This window comes from Salvia hispanica, chromosome 3, assembly GCF_023119035.1.
Source record: "Salvia hispanica cultivar TCC Black 2014 chromosome 3, UniMelb_Shisp_WGS_1.0, whole genome shotgun sequence".
NCBI lineage: Eukaryota > Viridiplantae > Streptophyta > Magnoliopsida > Lamiales > Lamiaceae > Salvia > Salvia hispanica.
Window position 1 is genome coordinate 5,987,348 of NC_062967.1, and position 18,318 is coordinate 6,005,665.

Here is an 18,318-nt window from a genome sequence, read left to right on the forward strand (position 1 = left end):
AATGAGTTTTTAATTATTGTTATATAATGTTGGTGATAAGACCGGTGAGAGATGAGTTTGGAGGCGTTTACTTTTGGAGGAGCCAAAGGTCTCTCTCAACATTTCATGTCTAGGTACTTTCTCATTAATGCATACACAAATTAGTTATAGATACACCGTCCCTGCCATCACAAATGCCTCTATTTATAGACATAACTTACTCCCACATTGGCATAATATGGAGTAGTAAGTGCACTAATTAGGAGTAGTTCTATTGGTATTTTTTATTTGTAATTAACAATCATGTTTAATCTTATTTCTTGTCCACGTGTATTTTCTCAAAAATTCGTTGTGTGATAATATATTTTAAGACTGATGTAGAATATTGTCATAATGCTATCCATAATTTGATTTCAAACTTCGTGGATGAGAGTATGTTTGTCTCACTTTTCTTCTTTTAAAGGGTGTCTTTGGCGATATTAATTCCTCATATTCCATGTTGGAAGTGTCAATCCTTGATGTTTACTCTTTCATGAAGAGGGAACCACACGTGCAATTGTGCTCGTGGTGGCATGATGTTCTTCCATGCTAGTCGCCCAATTTCGAGTGAAGGGCTCCTTGGTACCGCTTGCCGGTTGACCTTTAAGATAAAATTAGAGATATGAAAGAAAGGTAGATTCTTAGCTAACCATATTCTCACATCTCTCGTTTTATCATTAGTACATCGCTTATTCACGGCAAGCAAAAGATCTCCAAGTATATTCTCTCCACTTAAGCCTCTGTGTCCTCTTCATCTCCTCTGTCATTGGTTGCAAACTCCCATATTTATAATAAGATCGTCTTTTTCTGATAAGTCTATGAAATGTGGATTCGAGGCTATTTTCTCCCATCCAAAAATCTAGCCACAACTTTGTTATTGCACAATTCCCCACTTTCACTTGTGTCCTTTAATTTATTCGCCAATAAAATACTTTGTATTAATTAGAATATTATGGGACCGTTCGATTTTACAAGATTATATATTGGAATTAAATTTGTAGTATTGTGTTTGATTTATGAGATTGAATCACACAATTTAATCCTAAATGGATAAATTATGTGATAATTAGTTATAGTCATTTCTCTCCAACTAAAATAATCTTTCAATTTAATACTAGATGAATTATCATATGATAATTAGTCGTGACAACCGAACTATGCCTAAATTAATTAGTATTGTACTCACATATTCATAACCAAATTATGAATGTTTAAGAACATTAATTATTCCCTCATATTAAATATTTTTACTTATTGATTGATTAAATAAATATATTGCTGGTTACATTAATGAGTGAATTACATTTTTAGGTTCTATACTTTCAGCGACGAACATTTGCGGTACCTATACTTGCAAAATATCATTTACGGTATCCAGACTATACTACTTGCTCGTTTCAAGTGCTTTTTCACTTTTTGACCAATTTTTCAGACAAAAACAGCCCCAAATGCCTAAAGGGCATTTTTGTACATTACTCTTTAAAAGTAGGCGTCATTTACTGACATTGAAATACGTGTATATTATTTCAAATTCCTACTTCCTCTATTTCCTTTGTTCTTTCTCGTCTCTTCTTCATTATTAAGTCTTATTTTTCGTTCTTCTTTTTCTTCCATCTTTCTTCTTCTTTATAAATCTTATTTCTTCATTTCGCTTTCCTAATTTTTCTTTCTTCTTATTTATAAAGTCTTATTTCTTTACCTTTCCACTCTCATATTCCTATGTCTTCTATTATGTCTACGAATTCTTTTTTCCTCCATATTTCTTCTTCTATATTAATCTTATTTCTTCATTTCTCTTTCCTAAATTTTCTCTCTTATTTATAAAGTCTTATTTCTTCTACCTTTCCACTCCCATAACTCTTCTCCACTTTTTCCAAAACTTCTCCACTTTTACGCCAAATCATTAAGTACATAACATACATGCCTGCCTAAATCATAGTAATTAAATATCTTGGAAATCAAAGAGTTTGGAAAATCAAAGAGTCGGAAAATGGCGCCTAAAGTAATGTCAAAAATGCCCTCTAGGCCTTTGGGGGTGTTTTTGTTTGAAAAATTGGTCAAAAAGTGAAAAAACACCTGAAACGAGCAAGTAGTATAGTCTGGATACCACAAATAATATTTTGCAAGTATAAGTACCGCAAATGTTCGTCGCTGAAAGTATAGAGCCTAAAAATGTAATTCACTCTACATTAATTAATTAATGTATTCTTATGTGTAAACAAATACTATGATTTTGCTACATAAAATAGCACTCTCATAAATACTCCTTCAGTGGCTGAGGCAACCAAAACTTAGGGCAATTTTATAGAAGATGTACTGTCGCCCTGTCGGATTGTCATATAATACTACTACTTTTATCCTTCCACAAATAGATTGTGATAAGGGCTCCAACAATATCTGTTGGAATGACGTTTACTATTTTTAGGGCTACAATGTGTAACCATTTAGTCGATGCCTCCGTGGTACTTTAATTGTCTATGATTTTTTAGTGTATGTTTGGTTTTTATATAATCAAATTTGATGTCATTAAGAATCATGGACCTCCAATTTGTTGATTTTACTCTTCTTCCCAAACTCGAAATATTTATCGCAAATCGCAATGCGAGTCTCATTAGATCTTTAATTTCAACTCCTGCATCTCATCAATTTATCTAGAAAACAAGATTAAAGTGAAAATAATCACAAAAAATGAGTTTTTACGATAAAAATATTTTCATAAGAAACACTCCATTTTATTTAAACTCCCGAATAAAATCTAAGAATATAGTTTATGATGACTGTGCCAGTTGTCGAATTTAATAGGAGTAGTTTCTTTTTTTGGAATTGGCGGATCTCAAAATTATATAAATCAACTCAGTAGTAGTATATATTTCGACATAAATAGGAACACTGAAATTGTCTGAAACAGACAAACAAAAATACAGTAGACTATTAAATAATACTAGTAATAAATTGAATTTGTTGTAAAAGTACCATGAACCAAGCTTAGAAACATTAGTGCTTTAAATTTTGTCCTTACATACAACTACAATTCTCAAAATTAATCTCTTGGTAAATATGATCTTTCGACGAAAATTGGATGAAAATCTTGGGACGTACGTCATCAAAATGGATTCAAGCTTCACAAATACTATAGCATGCGGGAAACCTAATAATTGTATAAAATAATACTAGTATTTACTTACTAGTTACTATAAATAATATTAATTTGGATACTTTCTATTCTTTATTTATCTGGTCATCTATCTTCTACGATACCTAGACACACCACCTTAAGTAATCTCCATTGAAAATAACTCGAAACAAAAACAAAATTTGCCAAAAAATAAAGAAAATGTTTAGGTGGATGAGACATCATCTCATTCGTTGCCGATGATGTAATTGGCACAAAATTGACAAGAAAGCAGAACAGCTTCACTCCTTTAGGAAAAGAAAAGACAACTTTAAGTAATAATTTATGTCTCATCAATGGCTATAATATTTCCTTATTGAAACAAGAATGGAATTAAAAGGATTAAAAACGTGAGCTGATAGTATATCCGAACCCATGTATAAAAAATGAAATTTTAAGATGCGATTTGTTAAAATAATGCTACTAATTACAAAATGAATATTTAATTATATTGTTCAATCAATAAAATTTTCACTTGGCTGGAGATTAATGAAAGTTAACTCAATTTCAATGTAACGTCATTTTTAATCAAATTTAGTGTATTATCTTTTGTCCTCAACTATAATAAATTATTTAACCCTATCAGAATTATTAGCTTTTAGTCAATTAATACCTAAAATATGCAAAGTCGGGTATATACTTGATAGCTGAGTAGGATCTTTGATCATTTTATTATAAGCCACCATCAAAATAATTCAATTCCGATAGTTTTGTGCAATACTTTTTGTCCACCTCAAATTTGAGAAGGCCCGATTAATTGGTATCAATTGGTCAAAATAATTAGATTAGCCAAACTTTGAAACATTTGTAGTAATAAATTTTCAAACACGCAATATACAAGTTTGAATTGAATTTGATTTCTGAGTAGTTATAGACTGATAGCCCACTAAAAGGCGATTAAGGAGTTATTTGATTAAACATAATTTAAGAGAATTTATAAATTTCAAAAGCTTATGAGATATATTTACGAACTTATAAATTATTATAATATCTAAATTATTAAGTTTATCGACTAATGAGGAAATATACTAACTAGCTAGGTATGAAATTGGAAGTGCAACTCTCATGTGCGCTCTCAATTCTCTATACAATTGATCACTTTGATTAACAATTTAAAACCTTAATTAATACTTATTGATATACTATAATCTACGTAATTTGTGATATTTAAAGGTGGATCGCGGCGTCCACAATTTTTTTTCCGGAATGATATATGTAATATGCTGATAATTATAACAAACCATAATAGGATTATTTTTGAGATTATAGAAAAATAAATTTGGGAGTCGAGAAAGAAACTTATTACTAATATTTATCAAGAAGTTTATAAAGTTTTTGGAACTTAATCAAAAGATGAAACGTATATTGAAAATACTATAATTGAAACACGTAATCATGCACGAGTATAACGAGTTTGGGCGCTTAAATGATAAATAATTGAGATTCGTTAAACTGATAGCGATTTAGATATAATAATTTCAATTTCCAGTGGCTCCTCTCCGTCATGTAATGACTGTGAATAGTATTAGTTTAAGTTGTATTGGATTAAGGCTGTTTTCATTGCCTAGGTATTTTATTTTATTTTTAATTGCTAACTTCTTGTTTTTATTCTATATTGCCTTTCTAGATTCTTCTACATTTGGGTATATTACATCACATTTATATCCCCCGTGTTACGTTTATTTTCTTAGCAATTATTGACGCTTCTTTTTGTGCAATTGGACTTGATTAGATCCCATTTATGGCCACTCTTTTGCCATTGAGCTTGGAAACTGTGGAGAAAATAACGTCTTAATTGTTAATACATTTTCCCTTAATCAATAAACCGGAAGATCGAATTTTATACGATCATACGATCACAAGAGTAAATATTGATGAACAATTATTAATATTCTATTATTAAGAAAAAAGAATCATGAGAATAAAATTGGTTAGATACATCATACAAGCACTGACGGATAAAAAACATAATTTTATAGATTTATTAGATGGCATTACATGCCAGAGATGAGAAAAATTGTAAATTTATAATATAATTAATTTTAAAAAAATTATAACGATGTTGTTTAAGTATATCAAATTTTACGAATTATTAGCATCACAAATTCACAATGTAATTATACACTCAAGAGTGGAATATTTTTTTTAAAAAGTTGAACACGACGAGACATATCAATATTTACCTTTATTAAAAAAAATAATGTAAGTAGTACTATTAAAAGCCTAAAAGTTAATTTTAGATAAAAAAAACGTGGAAAATCTTTTGCGGAATAACTATTTGCTAACTTTGTTTGAAGTAAAAAGCGGCTCTGCTTTTTGAAAAATGAAATCAAAGGAGAAATCAGAAAAGGGATATGCATCATATGCTTTTTTTTTCTCTATCCTTTACTAAGTATTTTTCGAAGGTAACTAATGGTGCGTTTATATTGACATGACTATAAAGTTGATAAGATTATTCATGAACATCACTGTTTTCGAACTGAACCATGATTTGGGAATATATAAATACCACAAATAACTTTATCTTATTCAATTATTAGAGTGGGAGATTGTGAAGATTCACTCAACCACGTCGGATCTTATTTAGCAAAACCCTAATAAGTGATCAAATATTCAAATCCCAAATCTTTGACAAACAATTAAGTTGGAAATATAAATAATTAGTAGAAATGTTCAAACTAATGCGCTGAAAAATGTAGAAGATGCATATAGTTTTGCGCCTCTCCAATAGTCGAAATCTGAATAATGGGTTTCAATCGCAATTCAATTTAGTATAAGATTTGAAAAATATGCATAGATATAGTGTTTATAGCAATTTATCATAAGATTTTGAAAAGTATGCATATGTAGTGTTTATAGCAAGATTGTAATTATAATTCAATTAGTTACAATATTTGAGTAAAAAAATGCGTATTAGTATTTAACAGAATATTGCATGCAACAACAGAACTTATATAGATAACACATCAGTTCCATCAATATTTACACAATTAAGGCCAATACTAATTATAATTATATACAGCTCATGAATATTAATTATTTTTATTATTAAGGAGATGTTCCCAAGTTGATAAAATTAGATTTTTTTTCTATATAAAGCATTAATTCTCAATAGTGAATGGCCCAAAATACTAGAGTAGTACTACTCCATAGCTACTAATATTCTTGATAACTTCTAACTTGAATATGCTCAGAATTAAATATAATACAGGCACAATTAATTAGAATTGAAAATGAGATATTTGACTTTATAGATAGCCATTCCACCGCCACCATCAATAGACAATGATGGTTAATTAAATTTTTGTTTTATTGGAGAATTTTATAATACTATATACCTTAGACCGTAGTTAAAAGTTATCAACGATAAGCAAGCGTCTGGTCAGCTAGCTATAGTTCAAAATGGAGTAACAATTAATAAATAGGTGCAAGAAATCAGTGATTATTACTTACATTTACACATAACACCACATTAAAGTTACAATCTTAATGCATATGCATGATGCATATTTTGTAGTTTTCCTAACTATATATAGGTTGGTTGAGCTATCAAAGATAAATTTAATTTGTTGAGTCAACTTCATGTAATATAACCATGGAAATTAACCAGCTAATTAAAAAAATAACCAGCAGTCATAAGATACAAATCTGAATAATGTGACCTTCGACCAATTAAAAATTAACCAATATACGATTTTATATGCAAGAATGTATGTGACAATTTACCATTCGATTAAATAGAGTGGATGTCATGTAGACTTATATCAATAGCAGATATTTGCAAATATACTATGCTGATAATCAAATGCCTTATCATTGACTGGAACAAACTGTGTCAATTTGTATGACTTCTATTATATTGTGTTATCCAAAATTATGGGATTAATAAAAAATAACCAAAAAAATTACTTGTTTTTATGCCGTCCACGCTAAGAATAGGCCAGCCATAGGCCAACCATTCTCTCACTCTGCCACGTCATCAGCACTAAAAATCCACCTGCTACTTCAGTATTTACTCAAATAGGTCAGCCATAGGCCAGCCGCAATAAAAATAATTCAAAAACAACTACATTTACGGAATTAAATTTACGATTAAATTACGGAATTAAATTTATGAGACATATACGGGAAAATCCATTCATTTCATTAAAAAAAAGGTACATAGATAAAAAAAAAATACATAATTATTTTTTTTAAAAAATGGGCTTCCACACACGACACCCCGCCACTCTCTACTCCTCGTCGTCGTCGCGCCGCCGTCCTCGCCGCCGCCACCCGGGGTATCTGAGCCCGCGTCTGAACCCCCCACCAGTGCCCTCGAGGCATCCAAATCCACCCGCATGTTCTCGAGCATCGAGTGGAGAAACCTCTTCTCCGTGGGGTCGGTTGCGGCCTTCCACTCTTGGAAGACCTTATACATCCGTTCCTCCGTTTTTGCACGTGAGAATAAGGTGTACGCGCGTGGGGGAGGGGTGCCGAGATGACCTCCTGGGGCGATAGGGGGATCCTCCCCTCGCTGCCCGTTGCGCCCGCTTTCGGCCAACCGGGCGAGGGCGACGAAGTAGAGGATGGAAGGGACGGAAACTCCTCAGCATTCTGCAACTGCTGATCGCCGTTACCTATCGACAACCTCACGCCTTGGCTACGCCGGCGTACTCGATCCTCCGCTGGCCATTCACTTCCCTCCGCTGGGGCGGCTCGGGATCGATGCCGGATTCCGACGACGACTCACCGACCACCTGTGCCCTTCCCTCGTCGCCTTCTTCTTCGGTGCAGGCCCGAATTTCTGGTAACCGGAGTGTGTCCGGATCCTCGAGATCGATCCCCATCTCATGCAATGACAAAAGGTCATCGCTAGTGAACTGCGCGTCTCCACTGGGGTCGACGTGCGAGACGAAGCCGGCCAAAAATCAAGCAGACGGACGATAGACATCGTGTCCCCCTAAGTGACTTCTCCCATCCTCTCCCCGCCATACCGGCATCATCCCCATCATCTCGGCCGTACCACCTGCGCCACTGCATCCGGGGGCATACCTTCCCCGCCCCGGCGCGCTCCCCGCCCGCGCACCGGCTCCTCGCATCCCCCACTCTGCATCCCACCTCGGGTCCCCCGCATCCCTGTGGATGCTCTTATATTAAACGGCAATCAGCGGTTTAAATCATCATTAATACCTATTCACATTTTTTTCATGATTTCACATTAAAACTCAATAAAAAAAAGAATCTGAGCTAACAAATATACCTCTTCTATCAACCCGAAACCTAGACATATTATAAATACACCAATTAATTACACGTTTGGTCACAAGAAAAATGGTAATACAACAGCTTTAATTAATCAATAACTCACTATATTCAAACACACTGTAGAGTAGAGTGTAGACTGAAATAGATGGACCATGTGATATTAACATGTTATGACTTATGGTAACATTTTAACATTGCACTATAAAACTCACTAAGCAAAAAAGAAAAATCATATCCATAGTATGGATATGGTGGCACCATGATATGAGATTACGTGGTCCCCCAACTCTTTTCTAAAACCAAAACTTACTAAAATACATCAATATCATATGATCCCACACACTTATTTAGAGTAGCTTTTTCTCTTTTTACATGTTCTTTTGGAAATAATACTCTTTCTATGATTCTATCCCATTAAAATATTTTTCATTTTCAGATGTCCGATTTTATTACATTTTCTATAATAAAATATTATCGTTTCTATTTTATTATCTTCTCCCCCCTTAATTTACAAAATAAAGTAGTATAAAATTCCATACCGGAAAAGAAATGCTCCACTAAGAGTGGATTAATAGAGAGGGATTGGTAATTTTTTTCAAGGAAATAGCCTGAAAAATCATGAACTTTCCCAAAATTTGGTGTTTTCCACGAACTTTAAAAATTATGAGAAATGCCATGAATTTTGATAAATGTGTGGATTTTTCATGAAATGAATTTTTCATTCAAGTTCATTGATTTTGGGGAATTATGATTATAATTGTAGTTAGGGTTCAAACGACAACATTTTGCTATTTTAAAAACGATGTGTTTTGTCATATTTCCAGAGGTCACATGTAGGATATCCGGCTAGCCACGTTACTTAAACTTAGCCGGAAAATTCATTTCATGGAAAATCTCTATTAAATCTCATGGTATTTTCCACTATTTTTAAATTTTTTGAGAAATATTAAATTTTGAAGAAAGTTGACGATTTTTAAAGCTAGTTTCCCTAATTCTTTTGGTGCATCCCTTCCTTTTCTTGGGTGTGTAATATTTTCCCATCATTTCCCTATAGCTACATTTTGTTATTGGATGTTTATTAGTTTGGGTTTTAATTTAAGGGGTTGGTCATTAGGCCCATCATTTAGCTTACAGTTCATGTGAATGAAGCCCATTTATTGCCCCTTTTATTTTTATTGATTTGTAAAACATAAACCCCGAAAACCCTTTCACCCGCAAATCAATGGCGCTTTCCAAACCCTCATTTCTCAATCAGCTCGTCAGAGCCCTAACGGCTCCCCGCCGTCCCGCTCCGCCGCAGGCCTATCTCCCTCTCCGCCACTTCTCCTTCGCCACCCCGGAGGAAGCCGCCGCCGAGCGTCGCAAGCGCAAGCGCCGCCTCCGCATCGAGCCGCCGCTCTCCGCCCTCCGCCACCAGCAGCCCCGCTCCGCCCCGGCGCCGCAGAACCCCAACGCTCCGAAGCTCCCCGAGCCCGTATCCGCGCTCTCCGGCAGCCGCCTCAACCTCCACAACAAGATCCTCACGCTCATACGCGAGAACGATCTCGAGGAGGCCGCGCTCTTCACGCGCCACTCCGTCTACTCCAATTGCCGTCCCACCATCTACACCTGCAATGCGGTGATGGCTGCGCAGCTTCGCCAGGGGAAATTGTCCGAGCTCCTCACGCTCCACCGCTTCATCACGCAAGCCGGCATAGCCGCTAATGTCGTCACGTACAATATCCTCCTTACTCTTTATCTCGATAGTCGGAAAATCGATTTAGCTCTAGAGCAATACAAGCAGCTGATTAATGATGCTCCGTTCAATCCATCGCCCACAACTTATCGCATTTTGGTTAAGGGGTTAGTAGATAACCAGCAACTCGAAAAGGCAATTGAGATTAAGAACGAAATGGAGACGAAGGGGTTTAAGCCGGATCCTACTATCTATTCCTATTTGATGGCAGGTCAAGCAAACAATTTGAATGCAGATGGGGTTTTGGAGTTGTATGAGGAATTGAAGCAAAAATTGGGGACAGATGAGATCTTGGATGGGGTGATATACGGGAATTTGATGAAAGGCTACTTTTTGAAGGGGATGGAAGCAGAGGCCATGGAGGTGTATAGCAAGGTGGTTGTTGAAAATTCAACCGTTAAGATGAATGCTGTCTCGTTCAATTTTGTTTTGGAGGCTTTGAGCAAGAATGGGAAGTTTGACGTGGCATTACAGTTGTTCGAGAGGATGAAGAATGAGCATGACCCTCCGAGGAAGTTGAGTGTGGATTTGGGTAGCTATAATGTTATAGTTGATGGTTATTGTGCAGAGAAGAGATTTGATGAGGCCATTGAGGTTTTCAATAGCATGGGAGAGAAAAGATGCAATCCTGATGCATTGTCGTATAATGTGCTGATTGATCAGTTGTGTAGTAACGACAAACTGGCTGATGCGGAGGAGCTGTACAATAGGATGCCAGATACGAATGTGAATCCGGATGAATATACCTTTGTTACGCTTATGGATACTTGCTTGAAGGAGAATAGGTTAGGTGATGCAGCTAAATACTTTGGGAAAATGGTTGAGTCAAAACGTAGACCGAACTTGGCAGTTTATAACAGGCTTGTTGAGGAGCTGGTTAAGGCTGGCGAGGTTGATGAGGCGAAGTTTTTCTTTGACTTGATGGTGCCAAAGCTGAGGATGAATGATGATGCATACAAGTTCATCATGAATGCGCTAGCTGGGGTTGGGAAGCATGATGAAGTGGTGAAGATTGTTGATGGAATGTTGAGGGAGGATCCCGGGGATTTCACCGAGGAGTTGGAAGAGTTTGTTAGGGAATTGTTGAGGAAGGAAGGGATGGAGGATGAGGTGACAAATCTTAAATTGCAGTTGGAGAAGGAGAAAGCTGAGGCTGCTGCTAAAGCTGCTGAAGAAGCTGCGAAAGCTAAGGCCAGTACTAGCCTTGCTATGGCTGATTTGTTGTCTTCTAAGTCGTTTGGAAAGAAGCCGGATGTGGAAGAACTGTCAGGTGAAGGCGAAGAGCAGGAATCTGTTCCCATGGCCGCTGAAGTGGAGAATGTAGTGGGGAATGCTGCCACTGAATCAGCAGAAAATGAAGGAAACAGTGTAAATGAGAAAGCAACTGCTTGACCTGGAGCTATACTAGATAGCAAATAATTGTTTTATTTCTCAATTGAAGCTTTTTAGCATCACTCGAATATGTGCCTGCACCTCAATCTCTCTATGTCATTGAAATTGAGATGCAAAGATGATTATTCACAATGTATTAGAGCCATCATATGGTTGGTGATGAGGAGTCATTTTGATGTAATTTGGGTTCCATTTAATATTAATGTGCTTTTCAGTTTTAACAGCATTCTGCAATTGGTATGCATAAAATAGTACCCGTTGCAAATTGTTGCTAAGCATTGGCCCTAACATCAGAAGCATCTAGTGCAAAGGTAAATCTTTAGCAAACAAAGGTAAAACTCTGGCAATACATTTACGCAGTGACACATGAACACAATAAGTTGCAAAATTACAGAGTGAATCTGATTAGATAGAAATATTAGGCACACAAGCCCCTGCAGCATCTAGGTTCTGCTGTTCCTTCCAGATCCTTCCAGTAACTCTGAGCTTAAGCTCCTTCTTGTCGCCTCCGGAGAAGAAGAGTGCCATGTTGCGTTGGATGATAAGACCGTCATGGCTATCCCTGACCTTGCGATGACTATCTCTAATGCTTCGTGGGGTGCCTTCCCACGTGAGCTTTCTACCATTTGCTCCTACCTCTAGGCTGTAGCTATAGTTGCGGGCTTCAACTTCGTCACCCATGAAACGTAGGAACGCCATGTAAACAGGTGCCATTCCCAGCTGAAATGCTTCGAAGTGAAGGCAGAAATATTGCCCAAAACAATTGAATACCTAATCAAACAGGGGAGCGGCAATATTTACTCATCCATTCACTACCACATATACAATTCTTGACAGCAATTAGACTTGCAGCATTTTATGAAGGGAATTCAAATATTCTTGAATTGGTATATAGAATAGACTAGACAGCATAAGTTAGATAATAAGTTCGTATCACTAGAGAAACTCAATCCAATGGTTAACTCAAGTTTAAACCAGTAGTCATCAGATTCTACATAATTAGTAATGCTCAATGCATGACAATAAAAGAACATAAGAAGAAAAGCATTGAACTCACAGTCAACATCCATGTTGCGTTTTCTACTTCACGAGGATTGGACTTCACATATCGGTGATTGAACGTGAATCCCGTGTGCATGTCCACTTTATGGTCATCTCTCAAGTGAGCAACGAGATGAGGAATGTCCCCTGTTACTATACACTCCGATCCAGCATATGGACAACTATATGGTCGGAAATTACAAATGGCTTCGTGTTTGAGTTTGCTGTAGTATGGGAATATCTCCGGGCAGCCTAGCGAGTAGTACCTACAGGGCAGCTCTAGCGACTCTGCAACCTTCTCTAGAGCCAAGCACCTGATATCCCCTAGCTCTTGTCTGCAGGTAGGGCACCGGTTATGCACCCGTGTCTTGCAAGTCGAACAGAGAGTATGCCCATTGTGACACTACAGAAATACAAGAACACACATCACTCATCCATTCTATTTAACTCACTTTAAGTAAAATTCTTCCTTGTTATTACATGTTTTGACTTTGTTTTGCTAACTCAAAAAGGAGATGACATGTAACATGGTAATCCCAAGGCAAAATTCTTGTTCCAAAGCAACATATACTGATATTAGGATCCACATTTAGGCAAAGATTCTAGTACCCTCTAAAAAGCATGGAAATTCTTAGGTTCTATTTCTAAACTATGTGAAAAAACTTGCATGTGTTTAGCATTTTCTACGATCATATCTGATTCCAGTTCAGCTTAAAATAAAATAAATAAACAGAGTACATTCAAAATTAGAAATTTGTAAAATATCAAACCTGATGGATTGGAGGGTACATGAAATTAGTGCAAACAGGGCACTCCAGCAATTCATGAACACTAGTAGGGGCAATTGCGGAAGATAATAAAATGTGGGGTTTTGAAGGATACTGGTTATTGGGGTGAGTCTGTGAAGAAATCTCTTCATCTTCAACTCCATCTGATGCAGGCACACACTCCACACTTTGTATTTCAATTGTTGCCATTTCTAACTAAGGTAGGAAAAAATATATCCCAAAATTTAACAACACTTTGCAGAAATTCCCAACACCCAATTGAAAACACCTAAATTTTCTTTCAAAATTAGCTCCAGCCTCTGCAGGAGAATATTTGGTATGACATCAACAGCCCATTTCAAGAAACCTAATGAATTGATGAAATATCAACTCCGTACTTCTAAAAATTAGATCTTTGACAAAAATTTGAGACCCCCACTTCCCAAAAAAATAAAAAAATTTCTGGAATAAGGGGCCCTGCTTCGTACTTTTTGGCCTGTTTTCCTCCTCCCTTAGTTTTTCTCTGTTCAATCAAGGGAAGAAGAAACCTAAGAATTTGTAAGAAATTTGGAGGAAAATTAAAAGAGATGTATAACAAAAAAATAACCAGAAAAGGATCACCTCCGCTGAAAAACAGGTTCTTTTGTTCAGGTTTCCGGGAGGAGAGAAAGAGAAAGATGATCGTTGATCAAGAAATAATTAAAATTTGGAAGTTAATCCAACGGTTGTTTAACTATCTAAATTAATTAAAATATAAATAATAGTAGTAGTATAAAGCAGTTGAGATTATTGTAGGAATGCAACTGATTGTCCATTCCACAAAGATAAGTTTTATCTAACTTTCACCTAAAATTATCCTACCTGTTAAAAGATCATTCCACAAAGATCAGATTAAGTTTTTTGTTTTATATTTATAGAAAATGAAACGAATATTAAAGGCAACTGTCACTAAATAATTACTATTTTTCAATTTTAATAAATCATAATGTCAATTACATTCAAGGTATAATAGCATGCTGAATGATTAAAGCGCATCATGTGCTTTTTAAGGATATGCATGTGAGAAATCCAAAAACCAACAAAAATAGTCTACATTCATTTGGATAATTATAAGGATATAAATGCTGACACTGAGAGGTTTAGTATTGCAGTTAAACACCAATTTTGGGTCATGATATATGTTATGTAGTTATGTTGTCATAATTTAATTGTAAACAGAAGGGGATTGTATCGATCACTCTCAATATTTAGTTGAGCCAAACAAATCAACCTAACAAAAAATATTGTTATATTTCTCAATCGAAAAAATCTGATTGGATTTTCGTTGGGGTCTTACTCAAGTTTAGTAATTGGAATCAAATATTTAATTTGGTGGGAAAAAAAATGATGAAAATTGATTTATTGAGACTCAAGATATTAGTATATACATTTATCCTAGTGTGATCAATTGTTAACTTTCTTAAGTTGCTAACTTGCTAACTTATCAATGCAGTGTATTAAAAATGTCAACACGATGACATTAAAATATCAACACATAATTTTGTTGAACTTCAATACAATGTGTTGATATTATGTGTTGACATTTTGATGTCACCGTGTTGACATTTTTAATACATTGTATTAATGAGTTAGCAGAGTTAACAACTTAAATAGTTAACAATATAACGCACTCATATCCCATGTTATATATTCTTGGTTATTGCTTTCCTAGCAATCAATTTCAACGCATCCTCTGTGAAGTCCCGATAAACAAGTTTATAAGATTATAAATTGTACTCCCTCCGTCTCAGATTAAGAGTTAGATAGTTATGGCTCGGGTTTTAAGAAAGAGTTGAAGTGTGTAATAAATGAAGTGAGATGGTGGAGTGTGTAATAAATGAAGTGAGTTGGTTGAATGTGAATCCTTTTTTTACTTTTTAGTTTTTTATTTTTGTTTTGGTTTATTTTAATGTAGATAATGACATTTTGATGCAATTTTGATGAACAATAAAGTAAAATTGTATGACCAAATATGAAAATTCCAAATGTGACTTTAAATTGGGATGGACTTTTATAGTAAAAAGTGACTATCCGAGACAAAAGGAGTGATTAGTAATTTCATATTGATGGCGTTTTGGTATTAATTATACTAATATTGTTAAAATACTAATGAATATATATGTGTTTGTTGTTTTAATATAATTTTAAATATTATACTAATGGGTTGAACTTAAAATGCATAATTGACTTTAAGTTTTACTTATACTATTATTTTAATTTGAGATTATAATTATTAGTTGTGATTTATTTTAACTAGCATCCACGTGTGCACGCACGATCCTTTTTTTATTTAAACTTATTTTATACTGTAAAATGATTTTACAAATTCATAAAAATATCATAATATGAAATCTGAAATAAAAAATATATAAAATAAAAAACAATTATTAAAAAATATAAAATCAGACCGAGAAAAAAAATAACACATATACCGAATGAGAAATAATATTATTATTTCAAGTTCTAAAATCACAAATTTATACAATAAAATTTATTTTACTAAAAACTTAAACATGAAATATAGTTGATAACAATGAAGCAAAAACTAATTATAAAGACAAATATCTTACAACAGAAACCCGACATTTTCACCAACAGTGAGAGAATCAAAAAGTGCTGCACTCTGAAAAACATATTACATTAGGCAGTAGATTCAAGAACGGTCTAGATTAGAATCACTTAAATGCCAATAACTAAAAGTAAAGGTTAACAATAAATAAGTTTTACTATGTAATCGGAAAATCCAAAACCTGCACAAAAGTCGTATGAGCTCGTTACCTGTTTGAGCAATGAAATACACCATTTAAGGTGTTCAAACTGCAGATATGCAGTCGATCCATTTATCAAGATTGCATATTTCTACTCTTACTTTATCAACTCTCTTTTCCCGTCAAAACTCTTCTAAATGGCATTTTCTACTAAAATCTCCAAAAGTCTATTTTTATATTAGTATAGAAGTATTAAACAAAACATGTTTAAAGAACTTCAGGAAAACATGTTTAAAGAACTTCAGGAGGAGATGGTATATTAGGAATCTAAATATTCTCGTTTATTTATAAACAAAGTGACTATTTAGGATTAGTGGCTTTACATGGATTCCCAAGTATTCCACAAATAAAAAAAAGAATGTATCATAATTTGAACACGTAAAAGAAACATAACCAATATTCCAAAATTCTGCAAATAAAATAAAATAAGCATATTGATAAATAAACACTAATTTAGTATAAAAATTTAATCAATAATTGTAATAATCAATAAAACATTCAAACAATAAGAAAAAACTTAAATTAAATAATGTCAAATATGTAAAATAATTAACACCAATTTAATAACAAAAGAATTAACAAAAATCGAGAACATGTGCTTGATTAAAACAATTTTAATGCATTTATAATGTTATTAATATTCACGATAAAAAATGGTAGGTAAATACCTTCATCTTGAATCAAAGTAGATCAATACAAATTACTGTCATTCACATTAAAAAAATTATACTCCAGTATCACTTATAATTATGGAACTCTCAACGAATCTACCTATATATATCTGCTACATAAAACAAATTATAATCCACAAATTATAAACACGTAAAAATTACATAAAATATGATGAAAAACTATTGTTCATAACTGATGCACTATTTATTAGTGCTAAAAATACCTGCAAGTATACGGGTAGATCTAGTATAGTTAAAGGTCAGTACCGGGATATCAAACACAATACAGGGAATAAGATTGCAACTGACTACCATATACTAAGCATCACATACTATCTAGAGACACAGAGTTTTTGGTTTGATTTTATAAACTAAACATAAAATAAATAAACAAATAAAAGAAAGCATAAAAACATATGATACAAAGCAGGCTAATGATGTAGAATTTTAGGATCCAAAACACAATCGACCTCCTTGAATTACGGTCTCTAGAGTTATTAAGTCGATCACTTAACTAGATTAAACCCCCTCCCGAGGTGAGAAATCCGTAGATTAGGTGTAATAATGAAGTCCCCTTCTAATTCTTAGACCTAACTCCTAAAAGGTCGTTAAGACCAATGGCCTCACGTGAAACCTCAACTCTCCCGAGTTCTATTGAATTAAAGTGTGAATTATCCCTTTTCCAAGTCAACTATTTCGTCTCCCGAGTACTCTAATCAACTCTAACATGTATTCAAGAGGTAGCTAATCAATTGAATATAGAAGGCACAAGGATAAATCAAATAACTGCAAGAGCTAACAAGGAAAATCAATTTAATATCTTCACCAAAAAAATCCACAAAAGATGTTCTACTCATAGACAAGTAAAAACTACAAATAAAGTACGAGACATGGAAGAAGTTGATAAAACCCAAGGTTGAATCTTCAATCTTCTGGCACTCTTGCCTGGATCTGCAGAGCTCCGCTCCAATGGAAGGTGGAGGAATATTTCTATCATTTATCAACAAACACATCAAAAATACCAAATGTATAACATATGCAATTTAAGAACATAATTTGCATGATTGACATTTAAAACGAGTCAAATCTAGCCCTTAAAAACATGCAAAATCCGTGTTTGCAATAACTCTTGGTTATCAAAGAAATTCTAATATTTAGGTTTCAAAATTAAACTTACAACTAACAATAATTAACTTAACCAATAATAATGGACCAACAAAATAATAACCTCATAGGCCCAAAATTTATATCTTTATGAAATGGCCATTTACAATATTCTCTGCATAAATGAAATTAACTAACGATTATGCAGACTCAAAAAAAAAAGGGAATACTTATACAATTAACATCTTGAAAAATAGGAACTGAAGCAGGCAAATCGTTTGCATCTCTGAAGGTCTGCTTGCAGATAGCAGGGATTATGATCAACAAAATGCTGCCCAAATTTCCAGCTGAACAAATGGCTAGG

General features: G+C 34.3%; 2 protein-coding genes across 3 annotated transcripts; one reads left to right on the forward strand and one right to left on the reverse strand.

Moving 5' to 3' along the window:
* The first annotated feature begins 9,648 nt into the window (after positions 1–9,648).
* On the forward strand, positions 9,649–11,785 carry LOC125213082 (pentatricopeptide repeat-containing protein At3g49240, mitochondrial). The gene has a single exon (XM_048113440.1). It carries the CDS (start codon positions 9,660–9,662, stop codon positions 11,562–11,564), a length of 1,905 nt encoding a protein of 634 aa, XP_047969397.1. The 5' UTR covers positions 9,649–9,659; the 3' UTR covers positions 11,565–11,785.
* Positions 11,786–11,865: 80 nt separating this feature from the next.
* Positions 11,866–14,103, reverse strand: LOC125213083 (E3 ubiquitin-protein ligase SINAT3-like). 2 transcript variants are annotated; one of them, XM_048113442.1, is made up of 4 exons: positions 13,994–14,103; positions 13,376–13,895; positions 12,622–13,008; positions 11,866–12,335 (listed from the first exon to the last, which is right to left on the reverse strand). In XM_048113442.1, exons 2-4 carry the CDS (start codon positions 13,580–13,582, stop codon positions 11,970–11,972), a joined length of 960 nt encoding a protein of 319 aa, XP_047969399.1. In that variant the 5' UTR covers positions 13,583–13,895; positions 13,994–14,103; the 3' UTR covers positions 11,866–11,969. The 2 variants fall into 2 exon arrangements, with proteins under 2 accessions (XP_047969399.1, XP_047969398.1); XM_048113441.1 differs by having other exon boundaries at positions 13,376–14,068.
* Positions 14,104–18,318: the final 4,215 nt, after the last annotated feature.